This window comes from Amphiura filiformis, chromosome 2 (genome assembly GCF_039555335.1).
Source record: "Amphiura filiformis chromosome 2, Afil_fr2py, whole genome shotgun sequence".
NCBI classification, from domain to species: domain Eukaryota; kingdom Metazoa; phylum Echinodermata; class Ophiuroidea; order Amphilepidida; family Amphiuridae; genus Amphiura; species Amphiura filiformis.
The window spans coordinates 50,292,599-50,317,895 of record NC_092629.1 but is presented as its reverse complement, the minus strand read 5'-3'; the positions used below and the strand labels follow the sequence as shown (position 1 = coordinate 50,317,895).

At 37.5% G+C, this 25,297-nt stretch overlaps 1 protein-coding gene across 3 annotated transcripts in view; it reads right to left on the bottom strand.

The window, feature by feature from the left end:
• Positions 1-23,408, bottom strand: part of LOC140146331 (lysophosphatidylcholine acyltransferase 2-like) — a 62,809-nt gene extending 39,401 nt beyond the window's left edge. Inside the window, exons 1-3 of one of the 3 annotated variants that reach the window (XM_072168132.1) lie at positions 23,161-23,408; positions 16,694-16,836; positions 3,421-3,641 (exon numbers count right to left, since the gene is read on the bottom strand). In XM_072168132.1, coding sequence (XP_072024233.1) covers positions 3,421-3,641; positions 16,694-16,836; positions 23,161-23,265 — 469 coding nt within the window. In that variant the 5' untranslated portion in view covers positions 23,266-23,408. Of the gene's footprint in view, positions 1-3,420; positions 3,642-16,693; positions 16,837-23,160 lie in introns of those variants that run through there. The other 2 variants (XM_072168133.1, XM_072168135.1) reach the window with 2 other exon arrangements.
• Between the last annotated feature and the right edge of the window lie 1,889 nt (positions 23,409-25,297).

The following is a 25,297-nucleotide window of genomic DNA, read 5'->3' as shown; positions in this document are numbered from 1 at the left end:
ACCAAATTGACACATATCATTATTTTCATGTATAGTTTTAATATAATATGAATGAATATTTACTCTTTTTACCAGTTTCAAGTTTACTTACTCCAGAAGTTAATCATTTTTTTATCAATTATACTTTGCAGTTTATATACACCATTTTCACCATATAACATAAAATTTACCGTTTTTTAATTTACTTTGAGAATTGAGAAGCCTTCTGAGAAAATTTCGATTAAATATCTCAATTAAAAACTATCCCGAGATAGTAATCATCACCAAACACAATTAGTTTCTCATTACCATCACTATATAATCACAATGGCCTCATCCCAATGGCATAGTTCAATAACCTCAATTAAACACCTATAGTGCAAAGTTTGACCTCAAGTTGCAGAGTATGAGTTTTTGTACCCAAATTTTCTAAGGTCATTCAATGAATGTACAAATGTATTGGGGTTAAAGAACTGTGCCCTGAGAGATGAACATGTTGTGGATCCTAGTGCATCGTGGAATAATGGTTTTCTTCTGATCTTCCCACGAGAAAATATTACAAGTTTTGTTTTGCTTGGGTTAACAGCAAGATTCCATGTTTGACAATAACTGTAAAGAGAATTAAGTGCATTTTGAAGATCTTGTTCATTATCGGATAAAATAATTGTATCATCGGCATATAATAACTAAATAAGGCCTAACAAAATTGTTTAATTGGTGTAACCACAGAGGAGAAAGAAAACGGAGCGTACCACCAGTCAAAGTCCCCGTGCATTGTATGCGGTGAGTTCTCTCATATTCATGAGGGCCGATTGTTCGATCGTGCCGTGTCTAACAATCACGCCAGCGCTGCACGATTACGCGATAGACCATGAAAATACGCGGTAATTGTGTAGCAGTCTCGCCTGTCGCATTTCATGGAACAATCGGCCCTCATTGGCGGGTGATGCGGAGACTTTGACTGGTGGTATGCTCTCTGTTTTCTTTTTCCTCTGTGGGTGTAACATAAAAAAAGGGTAGGTACAGGGTGTCCCAGAATGATCTATACCGGAAAAGATGGAATTTTTTAGGTATGAAGGGCATGTTTATTGGTCATATTGTTTTGTATTTTAAGTTTTACATATATTTAGCTTTCTCAGATTTTTTAGATTTTAAAGATTGGACGTTTTTAGTAGAAGTTATAGAAGATTGCGTAAAAATGGTGAATTCTAAGTTTTGACAATTTAATGCAACCTATTTTGAAATTCTGTAAAATTACTAACCGTTCAGCACAAAGTTATTTGGAAAAAGTTATGCAGGTATTTAAGTTGTGCCCTGTTCATATTTCCACTAAATAGCCGATATCCATCTATATATTATTGATGACGTTACGAATCAGTTAAAGAATGAAAGTTGTTTGATTGACATTAAATGTACAGAAAAAGATCCATGAGTTGATCAAGTGTGTTGTGCCATTTTTCAAGGGTATGCGAGTCGTTTGCGCTGAAAATGAAAAGCATGTTTTTCATCGATTTTACATTATTCCATGCCACACCAAAACAAATAAAGGTAGCGTGCTGAAATTAACAGAATAAGTAGGAGACACGTCCAACATTATAATACAGGTATCAAAAATAGATACACTGCCCGTCTTCTATTTTTAGTTATTTTTGCAAACACGGTACAAATCATTCTGGGACACCCTGTATAATAGATTCCAGTTGTAAATGACCTTCATCTTCCACAGAGGGAGTGTGCATTTCAAAAGGGTTTACCTGAATGGGTGACCCATTTGAAATATACAACGCCTACATGTACATGTATGTGGGAGATTAATGTCAAGTCTTCCATAGGACTGTATGGATTTCAACTGGAATAGACATCCTATTTTAGGAAGGTCGTGTCTTCCATGGTGGGTGTATGGCTCTCAACTGGAATAGCTCAACAATGTCATTTATTCATATTACAACCATTAATCTCAAACTGCAGTCATAGCAATTAGGCTTATTCATTTGATATCCATACCCCCCTGTGGAAGATTTCGCTAGGTTTCCACAAAGAGAGTATGGGTAGAATTTATAGACAATAATAACTTCCATTTGAAATACCCACCCACACCAGTGAAAGATATGGACATAGCTCTAGGTGGAATATGGGTTTCAATATATTTCTATTTGAAAAAAAATACTCCTTCTGTGAGCGTGTTTATACTGAGCACCTCGCATTAACCGAGAATTTACCATCACTCACATTTTAATCCTCTCACCTTCATCAGGTTGTTTCTACTAGGCTGTAAATGCAGGGTAATGACTCACTATTCATGTATTTATCGGGTCCAGAAACCATTTTTCACAACCTTACCTTCAAGGTCAGATTTTGAATGCTTTTGCTAAATTCATGTGTCGCGTCGCCCACCACATCTTCCCCCAAACTATTTCTACTGAGAATGTTACCGTGTATTCACCACTATTAACCACCTCAACAGGTAGAACAAGTTTGACGGTTGATAGCGAGGTTCACTCGCATCACCCCACATTCTTCACATTCACCCGATTTGTTTCTGAGCTATTATCGTGTATTATACCTTGCACCACCCTGCATTTTAGAACTCATAATCAGCAAGAACTGCTTGCTCAGTAGAACCACGCCATTGTAAGACTTTCTTTATCTTCCACGGGGTGAATTAAAATGGAATATCCCATTGTTTAAATTTGTCAATTTTATGTGTTGGTTTTAACCCCATGAGAACTACCTGCCGATTGGCCAAAAAGAAATTTTCTTATCAATTGGACCAATCAGCAACATTGTTAGAATAATTTCACCACACACAAAAATTTGGGTGAATTATTTGCATTCTGATTGGTGATTAAAGTGAAGATATCATGTAATTGACCAATCAAGAGGCAATGTTAGATCAGCAGGTAGTGCTCAGGGGGTTAAGAGGGCCCACTGGATCAATGCATGATGGGAAGGTATGTTTCTATAGCAACCAATGAGGTAAGACTCTGCCATGTTTTTTAAATATGGTGCAATTTTGAGTCTGTAATCTTGAGAGTATTATATATTTGTTAGCAACAGATGACGCAGAAACAAAAGTGCATGCAAAAAACAAAATCATGCAAACTTTGCCATAAAACTTAACTTAAACTGGATTAACTCCTGTGTAAACTTGATTTTAAAAACACATTTATAAACACCAAGATATTTATAAACAAAATCTAACTAGCACATAAACTGGATTAATTTATCAGATAAACCAAGTTAAAAGGCACCTATGTCCAATAAAAGGTATGCTTTCTGTATTAGTTTTGGCAAAGTTCTACAGAATTTAATCCAGTTTTAACACATTTATAAACACCAAGATATTTATGAACAATAATTATCTAACTAGCACATAAACTGGATTAAGTAGCACATAAACGGGATTAAGTTAGCAGATAAACCAAGTTAAGTGGCACCTACGTCCTACAAAAGGTATGCTCCCTGTGTTGGTTTTGGCTACTACGGACGGGTACTTCAACGCGGGGAATAACAAGTTGTCAAAAAGCGTGGAATGTGGAGCAGCGACGACAATTTGCGCCTCGCTTGTGAGGGCGGGCTTTCCTTTTGTAATCGTCCAATGAAAACCCATACAAAAGAATATGCAACGAAATAAAAAGCCTACTGGGAACTGTAGATATTTGCTGTGGGAATAAAATAGAAAAGTAATGAGGAAAAAAGTGATTAATGGACATATCCCACAATGCAATTCTTTAAAATACATTATCTCCATCGCCGGTTTAAGTCCGCTCTCTCCACACAAACTGTTCCCCAATTGATAACATCACAAGTCCACCAATACACCCAAATGTATCAGGAATACACCCAAATGTATTACATGTAGGAATACACCACAGAATTAGAGAAGGAGAACCGGGACTCCCTATACTGCTACACACAATCGTGCCATCAGTATGAGGAGAAAATTGGAGGTATTTGGGTCCTTGCCGACGGTGGGGGGAGATGATCGAAAATAATTCTGTGTCTCATTTTTAGCGTCTTGGTATTGCATGCAGGTTGCATCAAGTGCGTCTCTCAAATGCGTCCATCATGCGATGTCACATTGTATCGTTCGCATTCCGAGGGAAACTGAATACCTAATTTTTAGCTCCATGCCTGTATCAAGATGACGGTCTAGTCCTGGTTCTCCTTCTCTAATTTTGTGGAACAGACTCACATCCAAAAGTATTACAAATACACCCAAAATGTATTAGGAATACATCCAAATGTATTAGGAATACCGTATTCGTTCCAATAAGCGCCCATGCCCCAATAAGCGCCCACCCAGCGACTTTGCAACAAACACAATATGAAATTATTAACCGCCCATCCAATGTTGTCAAAATACTTCCAGTAAGCTTACCTGTCGAGTGATTTTACATGCGTGCATGAGGGAAATTGAGCATCAAAAGTATCCAAAATGTTCACCAAAATTAAATGTATATTAAAAATACTTCACAATAACCACCTGCAAATGCCTTTAAAAGGCCAAGTTTGAGCTAATTCTGTCTCAAATTCGAATTTTTTGCTGGCGCGGCAGCAGCCAGATGATGGTGGATGCGATATCGCTATTTTTGACGTCGCCATTGGATTAACACATAATCATGAAATCTTCACAAACAATTCTAAATTTGTTATGTGGTGTCAAAGCAAAATTATCTTACTCTAAAACCGTTGGGGTTCTGCAAAGTACCCCACTGCAAGTATGTTAATTGTCCATTTATAATCGCTAACCGTGTATTGTGAATGGGGCTGTCAGCCCTGTATCTTCGCCAGCCTCGTACGTCCGTGTTGCGTGTCCTATGCCGCCTGGCAGCAGCCATCTTTATAGTGCGCCCTCAAAAACATTTTGTCAATATAATATTAAATTAAGACACATATGAGGGCGCACTAACTGAGAGTAACTAAATACTTTCAGACGGTGATTGATGACTAAAAACCAGGTAAAAAATAAGCGCCCACCCAAAATGACTTTGTTAAGCGCCCTGGGCGCTTATTGGAATGAATACGGTACATCCAAATGCATAAGCATACACCCAAATGTATTAGGAATACATCCAAATGCATTAGGAATACACCCAAATGTATTTAGAATACATCCTAATGTATTACGAATACACCCAAATGTATTAGGAATACACCCAAATATGTTCAGTGATTGAATACAAGTGTGCTTTGCTGAACTCATTAAGGGGGTACTACACCCCTCGATAAATTTTTGTCTATTTTTGCATTTTTCTCAAAAACTAATAACACAGTGGTAACAAAAGTTATATATATTATAGGGGCAAGGAATCCAATTACTGCACTGGAATTTCAGTGACCCAAGATAAGCGGTTCGTTATTTATGATAAGAAATTAGGTACCGCTAGGATGTACCTCATTTCCGATCATATATACTGAACCGCTTGTCTTGAGTCACTGAAATTTCAGTGTAGTAATTGGGATCCTTGCCCCAATAATCTACATAACTTTTGTTACCAGTGTGTTACTATTTTTTGAGAAAAATGCAAAAATAGTCACAAATTTACCACAGGGGTGTAGTACCCCTTAAGAGAATAATCATCCATGAAAAAACCTGAAATGTTTGAAAAAAACTGAGAAAGCATGTGAAATTAGGCTCAAAAGGCCAAAACCAGGCTGAAATGAAAAGAAAGTGTGGACATTTTGACCAAAACCCTGAATTCAGGTTTAAACCTTAACTTATCATGCCTCTGAACTAATGAGCTCTCAGTGTTACATGTACTTTTTCAATATTCGACTCATAATAGATGAGTTTCTTAATATGCTGGTTTAAATCGCTTTTTGCCACTTTATCAGCAAAAACTAAACCATGCATCTCAATAGGGACACAGAATGTTAGGTGGGGTGGGGTGGACAGGAGGGTGGGGTTGGTAGGTAAATCACCCCACCCAACCAGCAATACCATAGATTATAAGGTGCATATTCTTAAGTTACCTACCCCAGAGTTGTACGGTTAAAGTCATGTTAACCAGGTTTCAACCCTGGTTGAAGCCATGTTAACCCTTGGTTGAAGCCATGTTAACAATGAACATGCCCTGAATAACCCTGGTTTAAGCCATGTTAACCCTGGCTGAAACCTGGTTTTTGTTACTTCTACCAGAGTTGGATATTTATGTAAGGTATAAGCCGTGCTAACTGGGTGTTAAACCTTGTTTGAGCCTTGTTAACCCTGGTTTAAGCCATGTTATTACTGGTTAACACTGGTCTAAGCAAGCCATGTTGACCCTGGTTTTTGTTTCCTTTATTTTGGATTTTTCAGTTTCAATATATTTTTACTTGAAAATGACAAAAGCAGCAGCAATTAAAAAAAAAAAAAAAAAAAAAATATTGCATGGGTTTTTAATAGGATGTGTGGCACAGAAGTGTTTTTTTTTCAAAGAAAATTGTTATTTTGGCGATAATTGTTACAGGATGAATTAAGAAATAGGACAGGTGTGTCAGGAGATTTTTTACACATTTTCCTTCTAAACAAAACACCCAAATGTATTAGGAATACGCCCACATGCATTTTTTAGGAATACATGTACATCCAAATGTCTTGGGAATATACCCAAATGTATCAGGAATACACCCAAATGCATTAGGAACAAGCCTCAAAATAAGCAGATCTGGACCAGGAGCCACACATTTGGAAAAAACAGCTCCTGGTCCTGTGATTATCTAGTGAACCAGGAGCCATTTTGAAGAGCTAAGAGTCATTTAAATTTAAATTGTACACAATAAACTTATACAAAACCTGCTTTTTAAACTACCAGGCTCTATTTGAAAAAAATGTAGAGCCTGGTTCATATAATTCTGGTGTAGACCAGGAGCCAAAATGTTATGACCAGTGGGTATATATTCGCCTGGGTACCTGCTCATTTTGAGGCTTGATTAGGAATAGAACCAAAAAATTAATGTATTGAATACATCCAAATGTATTAGGAATACACCCAAATGTATGGAATACATCAAATATTAGGAATACACCTAAATGTATCAGAAATACACCAAATGTCTTAGGAATACACCCAAAATGTATTAGGAAGACACCAAATGTATTAGGAATACATCCAAATGTGATTTTTAGGTGCATTTTCACATAATTGCTATAAATGCACCGAATGGATGGAAAATATTGCCCCCCCCCCAGACTTTTTTTCTCCTAACATTTAGGGTATTAAATGCCAATGTAACAATTTTTCTCTTTAAATACAGTACGCTTGTCCTTAACATTAAATTAATGTACAAAATAAATGTACCAAAATGTCTTAGAAATACACTGAAATGTAAGAATACACCAAAATGTATATTAGGAATACACCCAAATGTATTCACCCAGATGCATTATGAATACACCCAAATGTATTATGAATACACTAAAAATGGAATACACCTAAATGCATTAGAAATACACCCAAATAAAAATACACCTAAATAAAAATACACCCAAATAAATATACACTCAGATGTATTAGAATTACACCCCTGAGATGTATTAGGAATACACCCAAATGTATTTAGAAATACACCCAAAAGTATTAGGAATACACTTAGAGAAATTCTGTTAAAGTTTGTTTGGTTGGCAAAAAAGAGGAGACTCATAACATCATGTTTATTTTTTTCAGCTTGTATCAGGCGAAAGTTAGGTTTGTGTTACTACGCGCGTCAATAAAATCCCAAGTTATGCTCGCGTAAATAAATTCACATTTAGCGAGTGCCAGCCATGCATTACGCAACGCACAACTAGCATATACCGTATATGTGTTGCGCCCTACTGCATGCATGCCATTTTATATCAATATCACAATGTTATATATATTACATCACAGATCCTGGAAAGAAAGAATCTGTGGTTACAAACTTACATACATGGCGTACACATTTGCAGCACTTATTTTTTACGTTGTCCATTGTGTTATTTCCACCCAGTGTTCTAGTTAGCCCAAGTTGAGTGCAGGCTAATTTTACTATCCAATTAGAGCGACGTCTCTGGGCACAATCTTTTTAGCGAACACGAGGAATCGGGGAATCTTCATTTCATTTCATTTCATTTCATTTCATTTAAATTTATTTTTTATTTTTTATTTTTTTAATAGCTAGAACACTGAGCCGAACAAACGTCAGTGATTTGCTCATCCGGAGGAATGTAAAAATCATCAAAATTCAGATTTTGGCACCTTTGTTTTATGTAGTGATTAACCTGAAATGTGTATTGAAGTCAAAATATAGGGGGGGGGGGGCTCTGCTAAGCTGAATCATTGTGCACTTTATGATAAAATCATGGAAGTTTCCGCACATGAAGTACATGGTCTGAAGTTTATTTTAAGATGTGGAGGCCTTTTGGATTTCATCCCCTAGAGGTCCTGAAAAGGTCACACAGGGGTAAAAATTTGAAAATGCTCCAATCTTGTCGACAAATACACCAAATTATTTGTCTGATCACACGGATTTCAAAAATGTATAGTTTGTGCTATCTACGACCTATCGTTACAGAGTTATTCTCCAAAAATGGAAGCTTATTCCCAAAATTTTAGTTCATTCTGAGCGTAAATTTGTGAATTATGGAACATGCGTGATTATGTGTATTACACTGCTCCATATATACCAATTGTTGTAATTTCATTCATTAATGGGTATACATCAAAATGTAGCATTTGTAAACTGCCAGAAAATGATGTTACTTCTAATTGAAAATTGCCGACATGTGACTCATTCCCCATGTCACATATGTAGTTCATTAAGCCTGAATACTGAAGTACATGTAGGTATTTTCAGGCTCTCTTATAAGAGCTCTTATATTTTCACCCCGTTTGAAACAGCTACCATGTAGGCCTATAGGGTATCAATGACAGGGTCATCCTTAAAAAAATAAAATCCTGTTCTCCATAAGGTACCACAGCGCAATTCGCATTGATAATACAATAAAACAAAAATGGTGGAATCGATATATGGGCAATTCCACGGTAACGGAATTACAATTCAGAGACATTTTTGGCCATAATGTAACATGCTATGGGTCTTAAGGCCTAACTGATTATACTAAGTTTTATTTGCTTAGGTGATGCCCCTGCTATCATATCAAAATGAAAAATTGGAAACTTTCTGCATATGGAAGGGTCCAAGACTTAAAGAATGTTGGTAGGTTTTGGTAACGGAATTACGTCAGAAAATTGGGTTTTATTTTGCCTTAACTTTCAATAGAATTTCTAAGAAATCTATAACACATTGACCTCAGGTTGATTCTGGTCTTTATTACCTATCAACTATATCTTGGCAGGAATTTATTGTGTTATATTCTCACAGATACTCCATACTAAATCGTTTAAATCCAAACAGGCCACGGTAACGGAATTACACAAAAATGGTAACGGAATTACTTCTGAAAATTACCTGGATAAATGTTGATTCTTGAAATATCAGATTATTTTAAATGGTTATGTTTGCACTTCACATGTTCCCACATTTAATATCAATCATAATAATGTTACTTATCATTGATACAGGGGGTGAAAATGAAGGATCAAAACATGTATGTTTGCATTTTCAAAAACAAAATTTTGGGCAGAAAATCACGTTTTTTGAAAAAAAAATCAGTAATAAACGTATTTTAATATAACTGCAATACCCATCAAATTAAAGATATTGTTCTACTCTATCATTTGATACCAAATTTGTAATTGTGGCACCAGTGTTTTTGGAGATATTAACAATTTTCACCATTTGGAATTTGCTCTCTCTCATACGGAATTGCCCATATAGAACTGTCCCTCTGTCATCTTAAAAGGGCGTTTCGTGATCCACAGCCTCATCCCCCCCCTTTCCTCAAAAAAAGTTGAGATTTTTATACTGCTGGAAACCTTTGGCTGCATAGGCCTAATGTTTATGTACAAAAAAATTCTTGCAGATTAATTCGTTTAGCTGAAATATATCGCCAAATTTGAATTACGTTCTGGTGTACCAAAACAGAATTCAACACAGTGGTCTATGGAGCAGTGTAATAATGCAATCATGCATAACTCACAAACGCAAAATCGGAATCAACTGAAATTCTGGGAATAAGCTTTTTTCGTGGATGGCTGCCATTTCAATTGTTATACTGTCCTTGGTTAATTGTATTGAACTTGGATTGTACATGTACATTTTATACATTCTTTTTGTGATCTAGGTCAAATTCTGGGCTATTCCAGTTGAAATCCATACACCCCTATGGAAGACATGACCATAATCTCCAACACAGGGAGTGTGAATTTCAAATGGGGCTTCTAGAACTGGTGACTCCATAATTTGGAACTTACATTGTACACTCCCTGTATGGGAGATTAAGGTTTTATACCTTCCATAGGTGTAAGGATTTCAACTGGAATGTATTGTAATTAAGCTTTAGTTGAAACAGTTCAAAATTAGCCAAGCATGAACTATAGCACTTGAACTAGTGGTGGTATGACTATTTTCCCTAAAAATACTAAATACCGGTACTGTGTAGTTATAATTTTCGAGGGTTTTTTTTTTCCGAGTATTTACTGAATTGAGTTCTAACCACAAAGATGTATTCAATGTAGGAAGTATATGCCAAGGGAAGGGAGTATTGCAGGGATATCCCTAGGCCTGGGATATCCCTAGGCCTGGTATAAGGCATGGATTGGGCAAAATTTGCAGGGGGAAAAAGGCAATTGCACCAAAGGCAATTGCCAGGCCTGGTAAATATGTTTATTTCCCGGGAAGATAAATAAATTTTCACCATGCATTTCTTTATCCAGAAAAGCAAAATTTCCCTCCAAATGACCAAGTTTCCCGGCAAAGAATTGCCAAATTGCCAATTTTTTCAAGGCCTGGCAATTGCCTCGGGTGCCCCATGCCTTTGCCTTGGTGCCTCTCAAAATTTGTAACATTTGATGTAGGCCTATTCTTTAGCATATGATTGCCTTGGTTCCCAAGCCGGCCTTAGCAAATAGTAGAATTGCCTGGCTGCCCTTGCAAATTATGCAAAAATGAACTTTTTCTCCCCTGATTTGTACAACAATTCCTGAATGTCTTTTTCAATCCAAACTGTGAAAATAAGCGTGTCTGCAAAAATTAAGACTGTACCGAGATCACTGATCTGTGTGGGGCTGGATGCATGCATGACCTGCAATTGGCTGTTTTCTAGTGGCGTGAAATGATCAGTTGTATCACATCAGTGTTCTGTGCTATTCCAGTTGAAATACATACACCCCCTGTGGAATACATGACCATAATCTTCCACACAGGGAGTGTGAATTTCAAATGGGGCCACCCATTCGTTGATGTCTGCTCCAAAATAGGTTATTCCAGTTGAAACCCATACAGCCCTTTACTATGGAAGACATGATCTTCAACACAGGGAGTGTGAATTTCAAATGGGGCCACCCATTCAGTGTCGTCTGCTCCAAAATGGGTTATTCCAGTTGAAATCCATACGTGTGCCCCCTATGGATGAAATGACCTTAATCTTCCACACAGCGAGTGTGAATGTTAAATGGGACTACCTGAATGGGTGACTCCATTTGAAATTCACACTCTCTGTGTGTGGATGATTAAGGTCATGTCTTCAACAGGGGTGTATGGATTTCAACTGGAATAGCCTGGGAGAGGAAGTCATTATATACATATATGTGGCTGTATAAAATTAATGTTTTGATTCTCGTCCAGAGGATCTTCATGACTGAAGATTCTTTCAAATTCAATGTAAAATTAGCAATAAGCCCCCTAAAAAAGTGTTGCCCTCAGCGATTGACCCTAAATCCTGAAAAATCAATGTCACACGTAATTTAAAAAAAAAAAAAAATTTTACAGATCTATATGTTCAAAAAATCAATGTTTTTCACTTCAAATTAATATTTTATTGAATGACTAGTCTTAAATTGATTATCTAACAAGTATCCAGTAGTCAAAATTGACAAATATCCCTGATGGAAGAAGAATTATTTAATATTTAGTGGGGATTTTTAAAAACTGAAACTTTTAAAACTGGACCTTCGTCTAATCAAATGCTTGCAACTTTGGATTCAAAGGGGGTCATAATGTGCCTCTAATGGTGCATCTATTAAAAAAAACAAATTTACCCCAATATGGTTCAGTTTTGAAATTGCAGGGACTGTCCCCGGGGACTGTCTTTTGGAATTTGCAAGCGAGCATTAAATAGCTCTATTGGACTAACTGGAGCCTTCAAGGAGAGCTGTTTAGAGCATTTACAATACAATATAAGGAGAGAATGGTCAACTAAGGAGAGCTAAAAATCACATATTTAAAGAGAGCACTCAGTAGAGAGCGATTGCTCTCGCTCTCCTCAAAAGGCAGTCCCCGAAATTGTGATTATTTTTCCAAGTGTAAGGATACTTTTTCGAGCAGTTACGGTACTTACAATGTAATTCAAAATTTTGGTACCATTTTTATTGTCATTTCCCCTTCATAGTTAAGCATATAAAAGTATCTACATCATTGATCGCATTCCTGGTTACAACTGAAAGAGGAAGTTGTTCATGGGTGAATTTCATGTCAGGCCAGTCTTGTACATGTATGTATTCCAGACACTGAATAATGAGGCTATTCGCAAGGGTTTTATTTTCACGAAATTCGCAACTGGAGTGCCAACTGCGAAATAAACAACTCCAAAATGTATATAAATAATGCATTTATAGGTATAAAGGATAAGATCGAGCAAACACCAAAATAACATTCGCGAAAATATCTCTCACTCGCGAAAATAACTGTAAGCGAAAATTACCATAACAGTACACCACCTATGGAAAACATGACCTTAATTAATCTTCCATTGGGTCTGGGGTGTAGATTTCAGATGGAGTCACCCATTCACGTCATCCCATTTGAAATTCACACTCCCTGTGTGGGAGATGAAGGTCATAACTTCTATAGGGGGTGTAATGGATTTCAATTGAAATAGCCCATAATATTTAAAAAGAGACATTCCAGCATTGAATGACATTACTGTAAAAGTCTACATTTCTGCACGTGCCAATTTTGAACTGTTTCCAAGCTATACAATTATGATAAATGAGTATTACACTGCTCCATGTAGACAATGTGTCCTAAATTTGTGTGTACCAGAACGTAATTCAAATTTCACAATATTTTCGCTAAACGAATTAATTATAAATCTGCAAGAATTTTTTTGTAACAATGTAAACATTATGGAGCCGGAGGTTTATAGTGGTATAAAAATCCCAACTTTTTTTGAGAAAAAATTGGGGGGCGGGGCAGGGTTGTCACTACGCTGGGCGAGACCGTCCGGCACTCACAAAAAAAATAGAGTTTTTATTTTTTACATTTCCGGAACTGGATGATGATATTTCATCAAAAAAAAAGCAAACAAATTTTTTTAGGGGGTGGTACCCTCAAAGCCTATTCCCCGATCCCTAGCATTCACTAAAAAGATAGTGCGAGGCATGAGAGCTTCACTCGCTATGCTTCGCCTTCAATATTTTAACCAGTACTTTTTTTGGTCCTGGTGACAACCAAAAGTTATGCTGTGGATCACAAAATGCCCCTTTAAAGGGACATTCAGAGATTCATTATTCAGCATTGCCAAGCTTGCAATTTGGTAGCCCAATTAGGTGACTTTTGACATTTGGACTTATGGCTATTTCTTGTCCAAACAAAAATATTAGGCGACTTTTCAATATTGGCTCCCGCGACTTCCGGTAGTTTCCTGTCCCAAAGGAAAATTGTCCTCAAAGTCCCATTTATAATTCAAAGAGCCATCAGCCAAGATGGCGAAAGCTCAGATTCGTGAGTTATTTCTATTTGGATTTGGCTAACAAAAATACCAGTTTATGATTTCAACAATCCTACCAAATGAATCTCTTTACTGAAGTTAGAAATCGTTACGGTCAACACGCAGTAAAGTCTATACGTGATCTAGAAAGTACAGAAAGGAAACTTGTTCGCCACCGTCAACACCTCACGTATACCCACCGTTGCAAGGATAATGGAGTTACACCTTCCAGTCTAAAAATACGCTGCCCGATAAATACGGAAAAGGCGAGAAACATCATCCGTAAAGCGGAAAAAGAATTGATCGGTGAGAGAATTCGTGTGGTCAATAACAAAATCAAATCGCTAAAACAAAATCAGGAAATTAAAGTTCAAAATCTAGAAACACTGAAAATCGACGATGAGTCGCGCCGCCATGTTGATTTGTTCCTCGAAAACGTAAACAAGAGGAAGTCAAGACCAAAGAAAGACAGAAACAGAAGCTAGAATGTCTTGTTTTAAAAAAAGAAACCAAAACACGTAGTAAAGAAAACACCGAATTGGACCTCAGCGGCACTCAACTCAAGAAATGGAGAGAGAAATGGGTGAAAATCATCACAGACAAGGAATTGTCAGACCCACAGCAGAAGCTTCTCGCTCGCGGGTTGAATTTCGCGGTGTCTGTGGATAAGATCCCCACACGGAGTATATTGTGGCATGTGAAACAGCGTGCGCCAAGCTTCTATGGCAAGAGGCCCAAAGTCTACGTGCAGAAGTGACAGGTATGCTAAAATCCGCTAAAGTTCCCAAATCAAATATCACTAAGGAAGAGAGATCGGCATTGAAAGAATTGAAAAAGTCCAAAGATTTGCTTATCATGGGAGCAGATAAAGGTCGTTGCACTGTAGTTCAAACAACAACCGAGTATGAAAATAAAGTGCATGCTGCTATGTTAAGTGATGAGCACACATATGAAAAGCTTAAGAAAGACCCGACCCAAGTGTACAAACGGAAATTGCTTGAGATTTTAAAGAGGTTGAAAGAAGAGAAAAAGATAGATGAGGGTCAATATAGATTGTTGTATCCTACTTCAGAAAGTGTTCCGAGATTATACTGTACTACTAAAATCCACAAGGAAGGAAATCCCATCAGGCCCATTGTGGATTATACAGGTTCGTTTGGGCTACCAAACATCTAAAGCTCTCGCTGAAATTTTTTTTTTTTTCAATTTCGGGTACCTGGTTACCCGCCCGAAAAATGCGACGAGTACCCGGGCACAAAATTACCCGAAAATCACACCCCTAATCCAAATATATTAGAAATACACCCAAACGTATTAGGAATACACCCAAATGCAAGGGTAGCGCTAAGAGTTCGGACCCCCTGTTTTTAAATTTTCTGCAAGTTCAGGGGTCCCTGCAGAACCCCCAGTTTTTCAATCTAGCGCTATTGCAGACATACTATTTATGCTGCATTTGTGCAACTCGGACTCGCCAAACTCTACTCCGGACCCCCTACTTTTTAATATTCTGCAAGTTCGGGGATCCCTGTGGACACTGGAGTGTTTAGTTCTAGCGCTACCCCTGCCCAAATGTCTTAGAAATACACCTTAATGTCTTAGAAATACACCTAGATATCTTAGAAATACACCAAAATGCCTTGTGAATACACCCAAATGTCTTAGTGTTATGTCTTAGGAATACACTGTTCTTGCAACCCTCTGAACATCCCTTTCAGGGTCAGAAATTTGACAAAAATCCGAGAATCCATTCTCGCAAAGATTCTTGTCAACAAAATTGCAAGAATCTATTCCTAATATGGATTCTCGTATATGTTTCAGTTCATCATACAAAGTTATATGGCGAGAATCCATTGATTCTTGCAAATTCCACTGCGAGAATCCAAAAGGATTCTCGCACTTGGCTGTAAATTTCTGATCCTGCCTTTTGTTTGGCTTATAATTGGTGAAGACTCATAACATCATAGAGTGGGGGGAAAATAAAGAGCGATTGACCCCCGGGATTGACAAGGGGCTACGTTTAAATAAAAATGACACTTGGTTCAACAAATTTAATTAGGAACCAGGGGCCTAATTCCAATCAAGGAACCAGGGGCCTAATTTCCAATCATCAAGGGGCCAATAAAAATAAAGATGTGCTGGGTAACACTAGTTGCTTTGAAAGTTTGAATTTGATACGTTTGGTCAACTATCCAGGGGCCAGTTCCATGAGAAAAGTGTCCCCATGGTCAACTACATTGTAAAATGGAGGTGAAACTCAGGGCCATTTCAGAGTTTCTGGGGGTCAAACGGCTCTCGTCTCCCATTTATTTTCACCCTTGAATTCATGGACTCATATCTCATTTAAAATGGTATGCGTCAGTTGGGGACAGCACCATGATGCTACTTTGTGTTTGCGTAATCAAAGATGACAGGTGTGCGCTGAATTTGGGACTTTCACTTTATTGATGCGCGCAGTAACAAAAACCTAATCATTTTCGTCATAATAAGCCAACACAAGCATGCTTGTGCTTGCATAATAATTGGCAAGTCGAAGTCGTACAATGTACTCCATCCATGCCTGGAAAAAATGTGGAAAAAATGTGGAAAGTGGAAAGCTCCTTCCCGCGAAATTACCATAGATCAGGGTTTTTTCATCTCCTACCAGTGTTGTAGCCAACCGGCACTTAAAAAAGAGCAAAAACCCTGATCCCTCACATTGACTCGAGTCTAGAGATTGTACCCCAAGCCTGCGCTGTAATGCATGACTTGGATAGTATAATTTATTAGCCGCCACTCAACTTGGGCTAGCTAGACGTTACAAGTTATAACCCTACGTGTAATACATTCTTTGATTTCTTCAAAAATCACTTCAAAATATTGATCACTAGTCAATAGGCTAGATACACTAGTACCGGTACATTTTAAAATTAATGTCAGACATCACTGCATGAGGGTGCTTACCTTCTCCAACCTGTCATAGGCGTGAGGGCGTCTTCTTCTGTCCTGCCGATAAAACCTACTTTAGCTGCGAGCCAATCCAAGGCCAAGATAGAGAATGCTAGCATTATTCTGATTGGTGCGATTGTGACGGACATGAACGCAATCTGAAATTAACAAAAGGAATACACTCAAATGTATAAATACACCAAAATGTATTATAAATTCACCCAAATGAATTAGGAATACACCCAAATGTATTTGGAATACACCCAAATATACTAGGAATACACCCAAATGTATTAGGAAGACACCCAAATATGTACCGTATATTTATTTATTTATTTTATTTAAACTTTCTTTAGGCAGGGTAGCCCCTTCAATGACAAAGCACTGATTTCCAAGGAGGCCCTGCAAGTATATAACATAGTTAAAAGTTAAAAACAACATAGTAAAACATAACATAATTAATACAATACAGCAAAATGTGAGATGCAGATTTGTAAAATGATAATATAAATTAAAACTAATTTACATGACATCACCATGTACAGTGATAACAACATTTTACAAAAATATTATTTCAAGGCAGGTTTTACAAATGCAGCATTCTTAAGTTGGAAAATACTCATGTTATCAAAGTTATTACAAATACTAACAGGAAGATTATTCCAAAGTTTAACTGCTCTCATTTGGAAAGTGCGCTTACCAGCATTATTATTCCAAGATGGTTCATGTAATAAATTAAAAGTTTGACTTCTGGTACCTTTTGAATGAACAGAGTGCATGAAGGTAAACTGAGATGAAAGATAAGATGGAGCAGTACCTTTAAGACATTTAAAGATTAGAGTTAACATGTGATTATTCCATCTGTCATTTAGTTTAACCCATTTCAAAGAATTCATCATCTCATTAATTGGACATCTTGGGTCAGCAGACAGGATTATACGTGCTAATCTGTTGTGAAGAACTTGAAGTGTACTTGAGTATATATGTATGTACAGTACACCCACATGTATTAGGAATACACGTATTAGGAATACACCCAAATTTATTAGGAATACACCCAAATGTATTAGGAATACACCCAAATGTATCAGAAATACACCCAAATTTATTAGGAATACACCCAAATGTATTAGGAATACACCCAAATGTATCAGAAATACACCCAAATTTATTAGGAATACACCCAAAATAATAATAATAATAATAATACGACTCTTGTATAGCGCTTTACACCAAGTCCCTTAGCGCTTACACCTGTTTTCGATTGAAATATCCATTGACAATTTGAACAATGCAATGTTTTTAGTACCGGTAACATAATATTTAACAGAGTCAGAAATTCAGAATTTCGTTTCACAGTGCGAGAATCAATCTTGATCCTTGCAGAATAAATTTTTGGGAATCATTGATTCTTGCAAATCAACTTCCGTGTAAACTATTGCAAATTCTGTTTACGGGAATCTTTGCGAGAATAGGATTCTCGCCGAAATTCTGACCTCGATTTAAACAATATTTTATTTTTTGAACATACAGTACGGTAATATTCATGTATTTTTATTTGTTCCAACAAAGAATTTCCAATACTGGAAGGAATCCAAATTTACTAAGATCCTGCTAGACATGCAATAAGGCCAAAAAAAAATTGTTGTGTTGCCCTCAAGTGAGAAAATGGGAAAGTTGGGTAGGATGGTCGGATTTCTTTTTTTTTTTCTTTTTTTTTTTTTTTTAAACCTTCAGTTTTTAAAAATCCCCTCAAATATTAAATAATGCTTCTTCAATTAGGGGACATTTGTCAATTTTGACTTCAGGATACCTGTTAGACATCAATTAAAGACTAGTCTTTCAATAAAATATTAATATCATTGATTTTTTGAACAAATCTGTAAAAATCATCATTCAAAAAAAAAAAAAAAAAAAAATTGCGACCCTGATTTTTCAGGATTTAGGGAGGACGGTTGAGGGCAACACAACAATTTTTTTTTTTTTGCCTAAATCATCATAATCATGTCTATCATGACCTAATAATTATATCTGAATATTGGATTTCAGGACACCTCAGGATGTGATGATGATGTGATTCATGCGTCCATATAATATGCAAGGTTATTTGCGTACAACAGCTTACTACGCACAGCCACGCAAAGAGTAGGCCTATGTTCCACGATGTACACAAATTAAATAATTTTTCTATATAGTAAGCCCTATCCTCCCTCCATGACTTAGACTACTACATGTAAGACTCTCAGCCAATTTGAAGTAGTTAAATTATGGCGTGTGGGGTTCCGATTGGCTAATTGAATCACGTCATCATCACATCGGCACCTCGTTCGCCCACTGGTCAACACAAGCTTTACTCGAGAACTCTAGCTTCAAATTTGCACACAATAGTAATTATGTACCTGTATGATCTAGGCAAACCTTAGTTGACACATTTGCTAGTCAGCCAAATTTGCCGAGACCGGGGCCCAAACACAATACATAAATTTACAATTACATAGAAATTTAAAAGAACAGATTGGTCAAGGAGATAAGTATGTTGTCTATACTATACTTCAACAGGATCTGAATAAGTTAACAGAGTGGCAAGATCACTGGCAAATGAGCTTTAACAGTAAAAAATGTTATGTGATGCGTATAACTCAGGCTAGACCCTCCCTCGGGTCCGTGGAGAACGACTGGTAATGTAGATTACATAGCATTAAAAATCAACCCAATACACGGACCCTCCCAGTCTGTAGGCAATTTGACTTCCAGCTCCCACAAACTGCTGGAAGTTCACTTTTACGGATTTGGAGTCACGCAATCTTTCTATATACCACGTCCATGTTTTCACTACATTAACGCTTGTGTAGTTTACTAAACAACGATATTGTATCCGACCAATCAACGCAGCTTGGCAGCGGGGATATTTGAAAAGGCTTCCCTAGCTAAATAATGTGCAAACATTTGCAAACCGCACGCGATAATGAACGCATAATATGGACAATAGGCCTAAGTCCGAGTCGAGTGGTTGCCTTTTATTATTGCGCTGCCATGGGTCTATCAGACGCGTGCCACTTGAGCTCAATACCTCTCAGTTGTTGACAAGTGTCCTATCCGATCTTGCGTCACATCCCGCGGCATAGCTTTGTGCTACCATATTTGAATTGAAACTGGGCGGGCTTTACGTGAATTGACATCGAATCACCGTGCTTCGTTGAACGAATATTTGGAAGTGAGATCTCTAACAGATTGGACCAGTCTCGAATCAGCGCTCAATGGACTTTCGCGTTCACTAATATAATACTGAGTATATTTCTATATTGCTGCATGGTTGACTGTGGTGGGTGTAATTAGTGGCGCCGATTTGTGGATGAAGAGGAATGGGTTTTTGGCATTGAAGAAAACTGGGGGGAGTTGGCATTTTTTTTCATAGGGCATTACGTAATTATTTATTGTTACATTATCCAGAGATGGAACCGAACCGAGACTGGGGGCCAGTCTAAACTCAGGCCAGATCTCCTCACCAGTTCACTTACACATTAAACAATACTCAGCTTCAGGAAACTTCACACCATTGCTATCTAGGTGTTGATATCTCAAATGATTTAAAATGGAGTGAACACATATGTCGATTTCAGCTAAAGCAAATCGTATACTTGGATTCGATCCGTAGGAATCTCAAATCATGTAGTAGGAAAATCAAAACCATAGCTTATAAAACCCTCGTTAGGCCATCTCTTGAATATAGTGCTTCTGTCTGGGATCCATTCACTCAAAATCTCATAGACAAGCTGGAATCTGTACAGAGGAGGGCTGTCAGATTCATCATGAACGACTATGGTCGTTTTTCTAGTGTTACGGACATGATGTCCGAGTTGAGTATTGAACCCTTATCTCAACGTAGGAAAATTGCAAGACTCACTAACTTCCACAAGGCAAGGGGGGTCTCCTGGCGGTCCCGTGCAAACACTGCTGCACCCGGTTCGTCGTCACTCTCGCCATTCCAACAAAAATTGTTTCATTGCCATAAGTGCCAACAAAAACTGTTATCTTCACTCATACCTGCCACAAACAGTCCGTGATTGGAATCAACTACCAGAGCAACTTACAGATATTCAAGACCCAAGCAACTTCAAAGAAGCAGTAACCAACCACTACCTCCAATAAACCATCATTCGCAAGCACGCCCACCAACCTACTCGTGTGGCTCCAACTTGATTAGCTTCAACTGGAGCGTTGAGTAGTATCGTACAAGACAAGACAAGACAAGACTTGAGGTCATGTGTCGTATGGTGGGACCCCCAAAATAGTGGGAGGCGTTACATTTTTCTCCCCTCTTTCAGATTTAAAGACCCAAATACCGGGTATATGATTTTTTTTGGTGATGAGACAATCGCACATGGAATTTTAGAGGGATTTTGATAGCAGTTCCACATAGAAAAGATGCTATCATCATGAGACTAAAAACACCGCCGAAATGCTGTTTTGTTAGCTGAATCTTTTTGATGAAAGTCAATCTTTGACAAGATGTAACTTTGCTATAGAAAGTGCTACATATGACAAAAAGGTTTTCAGTTTTGGCTTTCTTTACTCAAGGGCTTTAATTTGATATATAATGATGCAGTTTGATGGGAAATTTGAATTCACCTTTCATATCTAAATTATGCATTCGATGCTAGTGCTTTGCTATTCGGTCGGACAGCGGTGCAGTTTTGTGCACCGGAGGTATTTATTTAAATGTTAAAATATGGATGAAAGTTATTTTGATGAGTCAACTGCATCTTTTGAGCAAGATTTGCCTATTTTGGATAGTCTAAAATTTTGCTGAAGTGTAATTTTAGCAACATTTTTGATGCATTTGCCTGTCGTGATCGGCTGTGTTTACTTCTGATCTTCCATTGCTTTACATGGCGTCATGCTTCAACGAATCCGACTAGATTTTGAATGCAATGGTCTCTCTCAGACTCTAGCCTCTCAGAATGCATCGAATGTGAAGCTATCGGCATGATCGGTGAGCAAATTCTTGGCTAAACAATAAGACGTCTCGAAGTTCTCGAGCAAGTCAGGCAACGAGGTGTAGGCTAGCACCCGGGGGGTCACTCCCATTGTGGCCTGTACACCATCCGCGATAATCAACTTTTGAAAAGCACCCTAAGGCCGTATAAAATTAATATTTTGGTTCTCGTCCCAGAGGATTTTCATGAATTGATGAGGGAGGGAGGTGTTTTTTTTTTTTTTTTTTTTTTTCAGTGTATAAAAATCAGCATTGTCTGTAGTTTTCGGTCTTTTCCAACAGTGCTCGAGGAAACTCACATTTTCAAATGTGAGATTCTGAGGTATAAACCCCCTAGACTAGAGTACCACAAAAAGACTTGGAAGTGGTCCTTGTTCTCTAATAAACTTATTTATATGTATGAAAAATTCATAAATCATTCCAAAGTCTAAAATAATTGAAAAATCTAAAAAAAAAAAATCTGACAAATCCTAGAAATTGAGGAGGGAGGGGACGGGACGAGAACCAAAACATTAATTTTATACGGCCTAAACAAGGATTTAACCCTTGGCTAAAACGATACCCTTAACAGGGATTTTATTCCTTGTATCAAATTTCATACCCTAAATTTCATTTCCGCGTATAGCAATTGCAATTTTGCTACCCTTTTTTTCAATTTTTCATGTTTTTGACACCCTAAACACGGTACGCGCGTATCGTGCCTACCCACGAAAAACGACCCTTTTTACGCGTTTTCATTATCGCAGATGGTGTACAGGCCACAATGGGAGTGACCCCCCCCCCCCCCGGGGCTAGCACATGAGCATCATGTGACCTAGACCTTTTTATGTGAAAATCAGACAGAGCAGACGGATATACATGTACTGCTGAAGGAATTTGCTGTACCCGGTATATAATGTTTTCCAGATTTCCTTTTACAAATTAAGCGTACTGCATACTGCTAGCCGTCCAGCGCAACATGTATTATTTTGCACAACAAGGTCCAATACGCAGGCTTGACGTTGCGCAGCGTATACGCGATGGTTATCGCTGGACGCTGAAAAGGAACCTGAAAAAAATTATAGTCATGATAGCATAGCATAGTCTTTTAATAATAATTCATTGAATTTAAAAGTGGGCGTAGGCCAGTGTCATTTTGCATGTTAGAAAACACATTTTACATGTTTTATTCTCTTGGTCGGGCTGACGTCACAAAGGGGAAATAGCCTTGTAAAACCAGTATGCGCATGTGCAGTTCCCAAAGGCCTTTCTCGAGCTGGTTGCTATGGCTGCGCGCGCTTGTACAAGTCAAAGGGGATATTCCCGGATGTCCGACCGAGTGAATTTGATTTTGAATGAATATCACGAATATAACCTTTCATTACTGATACTGCGAATTTGCTATTTTGCTAATTTATCTGTGAGTATGACTGTGTACATTTGCATCAATGCACGTGTGTGTCAAGACTCATGTGTACTACAGCCAGCAGTCAGTAAGCTTACTTACCCGAATATAATCCCACACGGTGAACTCAAATCTATGCACGAACGGATTTTGTATCTCTGGTCCCATCAGCGATTCCTGCCGAGGAATTTGCACTTTTTCGGTCATCTTTAATTTTGTGTACTTTCGACATAAATCACATTGATATATTCTACAAGAATCCAAGCTTTAGAATTACATACAAAATAAATTGAGGTAAAAAAATGGAGCTAAACTGCTACAACGAGTGACTTCTGATTTCCGATATCGTCGCCATGTCGAATTTTACAGATCACTTTCCTTGTTTTTAGGATCAGTCACATAAATGATCAACGCCTACGCACCGTTAGATATACCGACTTTGTATATGATAAAATTGGTCGTACAAACGATGGCTGATAATTTTAGGCTAGCACATAAAAAGAGGGCAGTATTATCATTTGGAAACGGTCCAGGTAGGTGCTGACACGAATTATTTCGGGTTTTTCTCTCTACTTTCATTTTCAATTATAAACATGGTCAATCATCAAACGAGGTTGGTCATTAGGAGGGGCGTGGTCCTCTGGTCACAGCCTAGCCAGCTCTCCTTGCCAGTGGGTTGGCAATGGTAGAAAAAAAAAAGATTGCCTAAAGCTGAATTTATACTCCATCGCTGAGCGACGAGCCATTGGTATTTTAAAAATTTAAAATTTTAAAAACTGTTTAGGCCTAAACAGAAAAAAAAAAAAAAAAAAAGAAAATCGAAAAAAAAAGTTTTAAAAAATCACACCACCAATCTTTTGGATTAAACTAAATTCAATCGGAAAATAGAGTATAATAAGGACTCACAATGTCATTCAATTGGTGATCAATATAACATCTCAAAACTGTGTTTCATGGGCGTAAATTCCTATTATTTATTTTAATATATTTATTACAACTTCTTTTGCCTGGGTTACAAAACTCTGTGTAAGTTGTTTTTCAGTTTGGCCCAGGGGTCAAACTTAAAACATCAAAAAAATAACCAATACATATTAAAATAGATTACATTAAGTAGGCCTACGGTACCGGTAGGCCTATATATCAGATTGCACAATATAACAAAATAAGGAATAGGCTACAATTAAAACTAGACCAGCTAATAGGGATAAAATTTGCTTATAGGCCTAGGCCTACAAACAACAATGATATAATTATAAAAACAGTGATATTGCACTATATAGACATCATAAGGTGAAATTTACTTGCAAGCATATTTAAAATAGGGGGTAGGGATAAACTTGCCTCCCCCTAATAGTTTCGCCGGGATATTTTGATAAAATTGGATGCATGGGCCATAAAATCAAAATTAATGTTAACGCCTGTGTATAGCGACGTGTGTGGCTTTCTGACCATCTCATATTTGGCCATTTTAGCCTTAAAAAATGTTTTCATGTGTCATTTTAGCTTAGCAACATTTTTCGGGCGCTTCCCGCGCTTCGCGCGCAGTGTACACTTTTAGACAAAAAGGTAAAACTTACTTAGAACCTTTTTTTTTAATGGGTGGACTTTAGGGAGTGTTCATATAAATAGGCTACTTTGGTGGGGGAACTGGAAATTTTTTTTTTCATGTCGAACATTTTTTTAACCCCCCTCTTCGTGAACCCAAAACTTTTGACCCCTCTTAATGGACCTAAAACTTTTTGACCCCCCCAAATTAGGTTCAAGACTATTTTGACCCCCCCATTTTAATATACAATGAAATTGTACGTCCATGTCATTGATATATGTGAAATTGTGGAAATGTTTTATCATTTTGTAAAGTAGCTCATAAGTATGTTTTATGCAACCCGGGAACCCAGTAATAAAAAAACATCCATTTATGATTGGAATCAGTACAGTGGCAATGGAAACATTGTGGTCGGGTACTTTTTTTACCCCCCCCTCTACATGCCCAAACACTTTTTAACCCCCCTGTTCATACACCCAAAACCTTTTTAATCCCCCCTGTTCAGAACTCCTATTTATGACCCCTACATATTTTCCAGCCCCCCTACCAAAGTATTATTTTATGAACACTCCCTTATAGTACTTTTTGAGTTCAAATTGGGCTCATTGCAAAAATTGACTCCAAAAAAACATGAAAAAAAGTGTGTTAATTTTTTTTAAACCATGCACATATTTATACTATATTTTATGATCC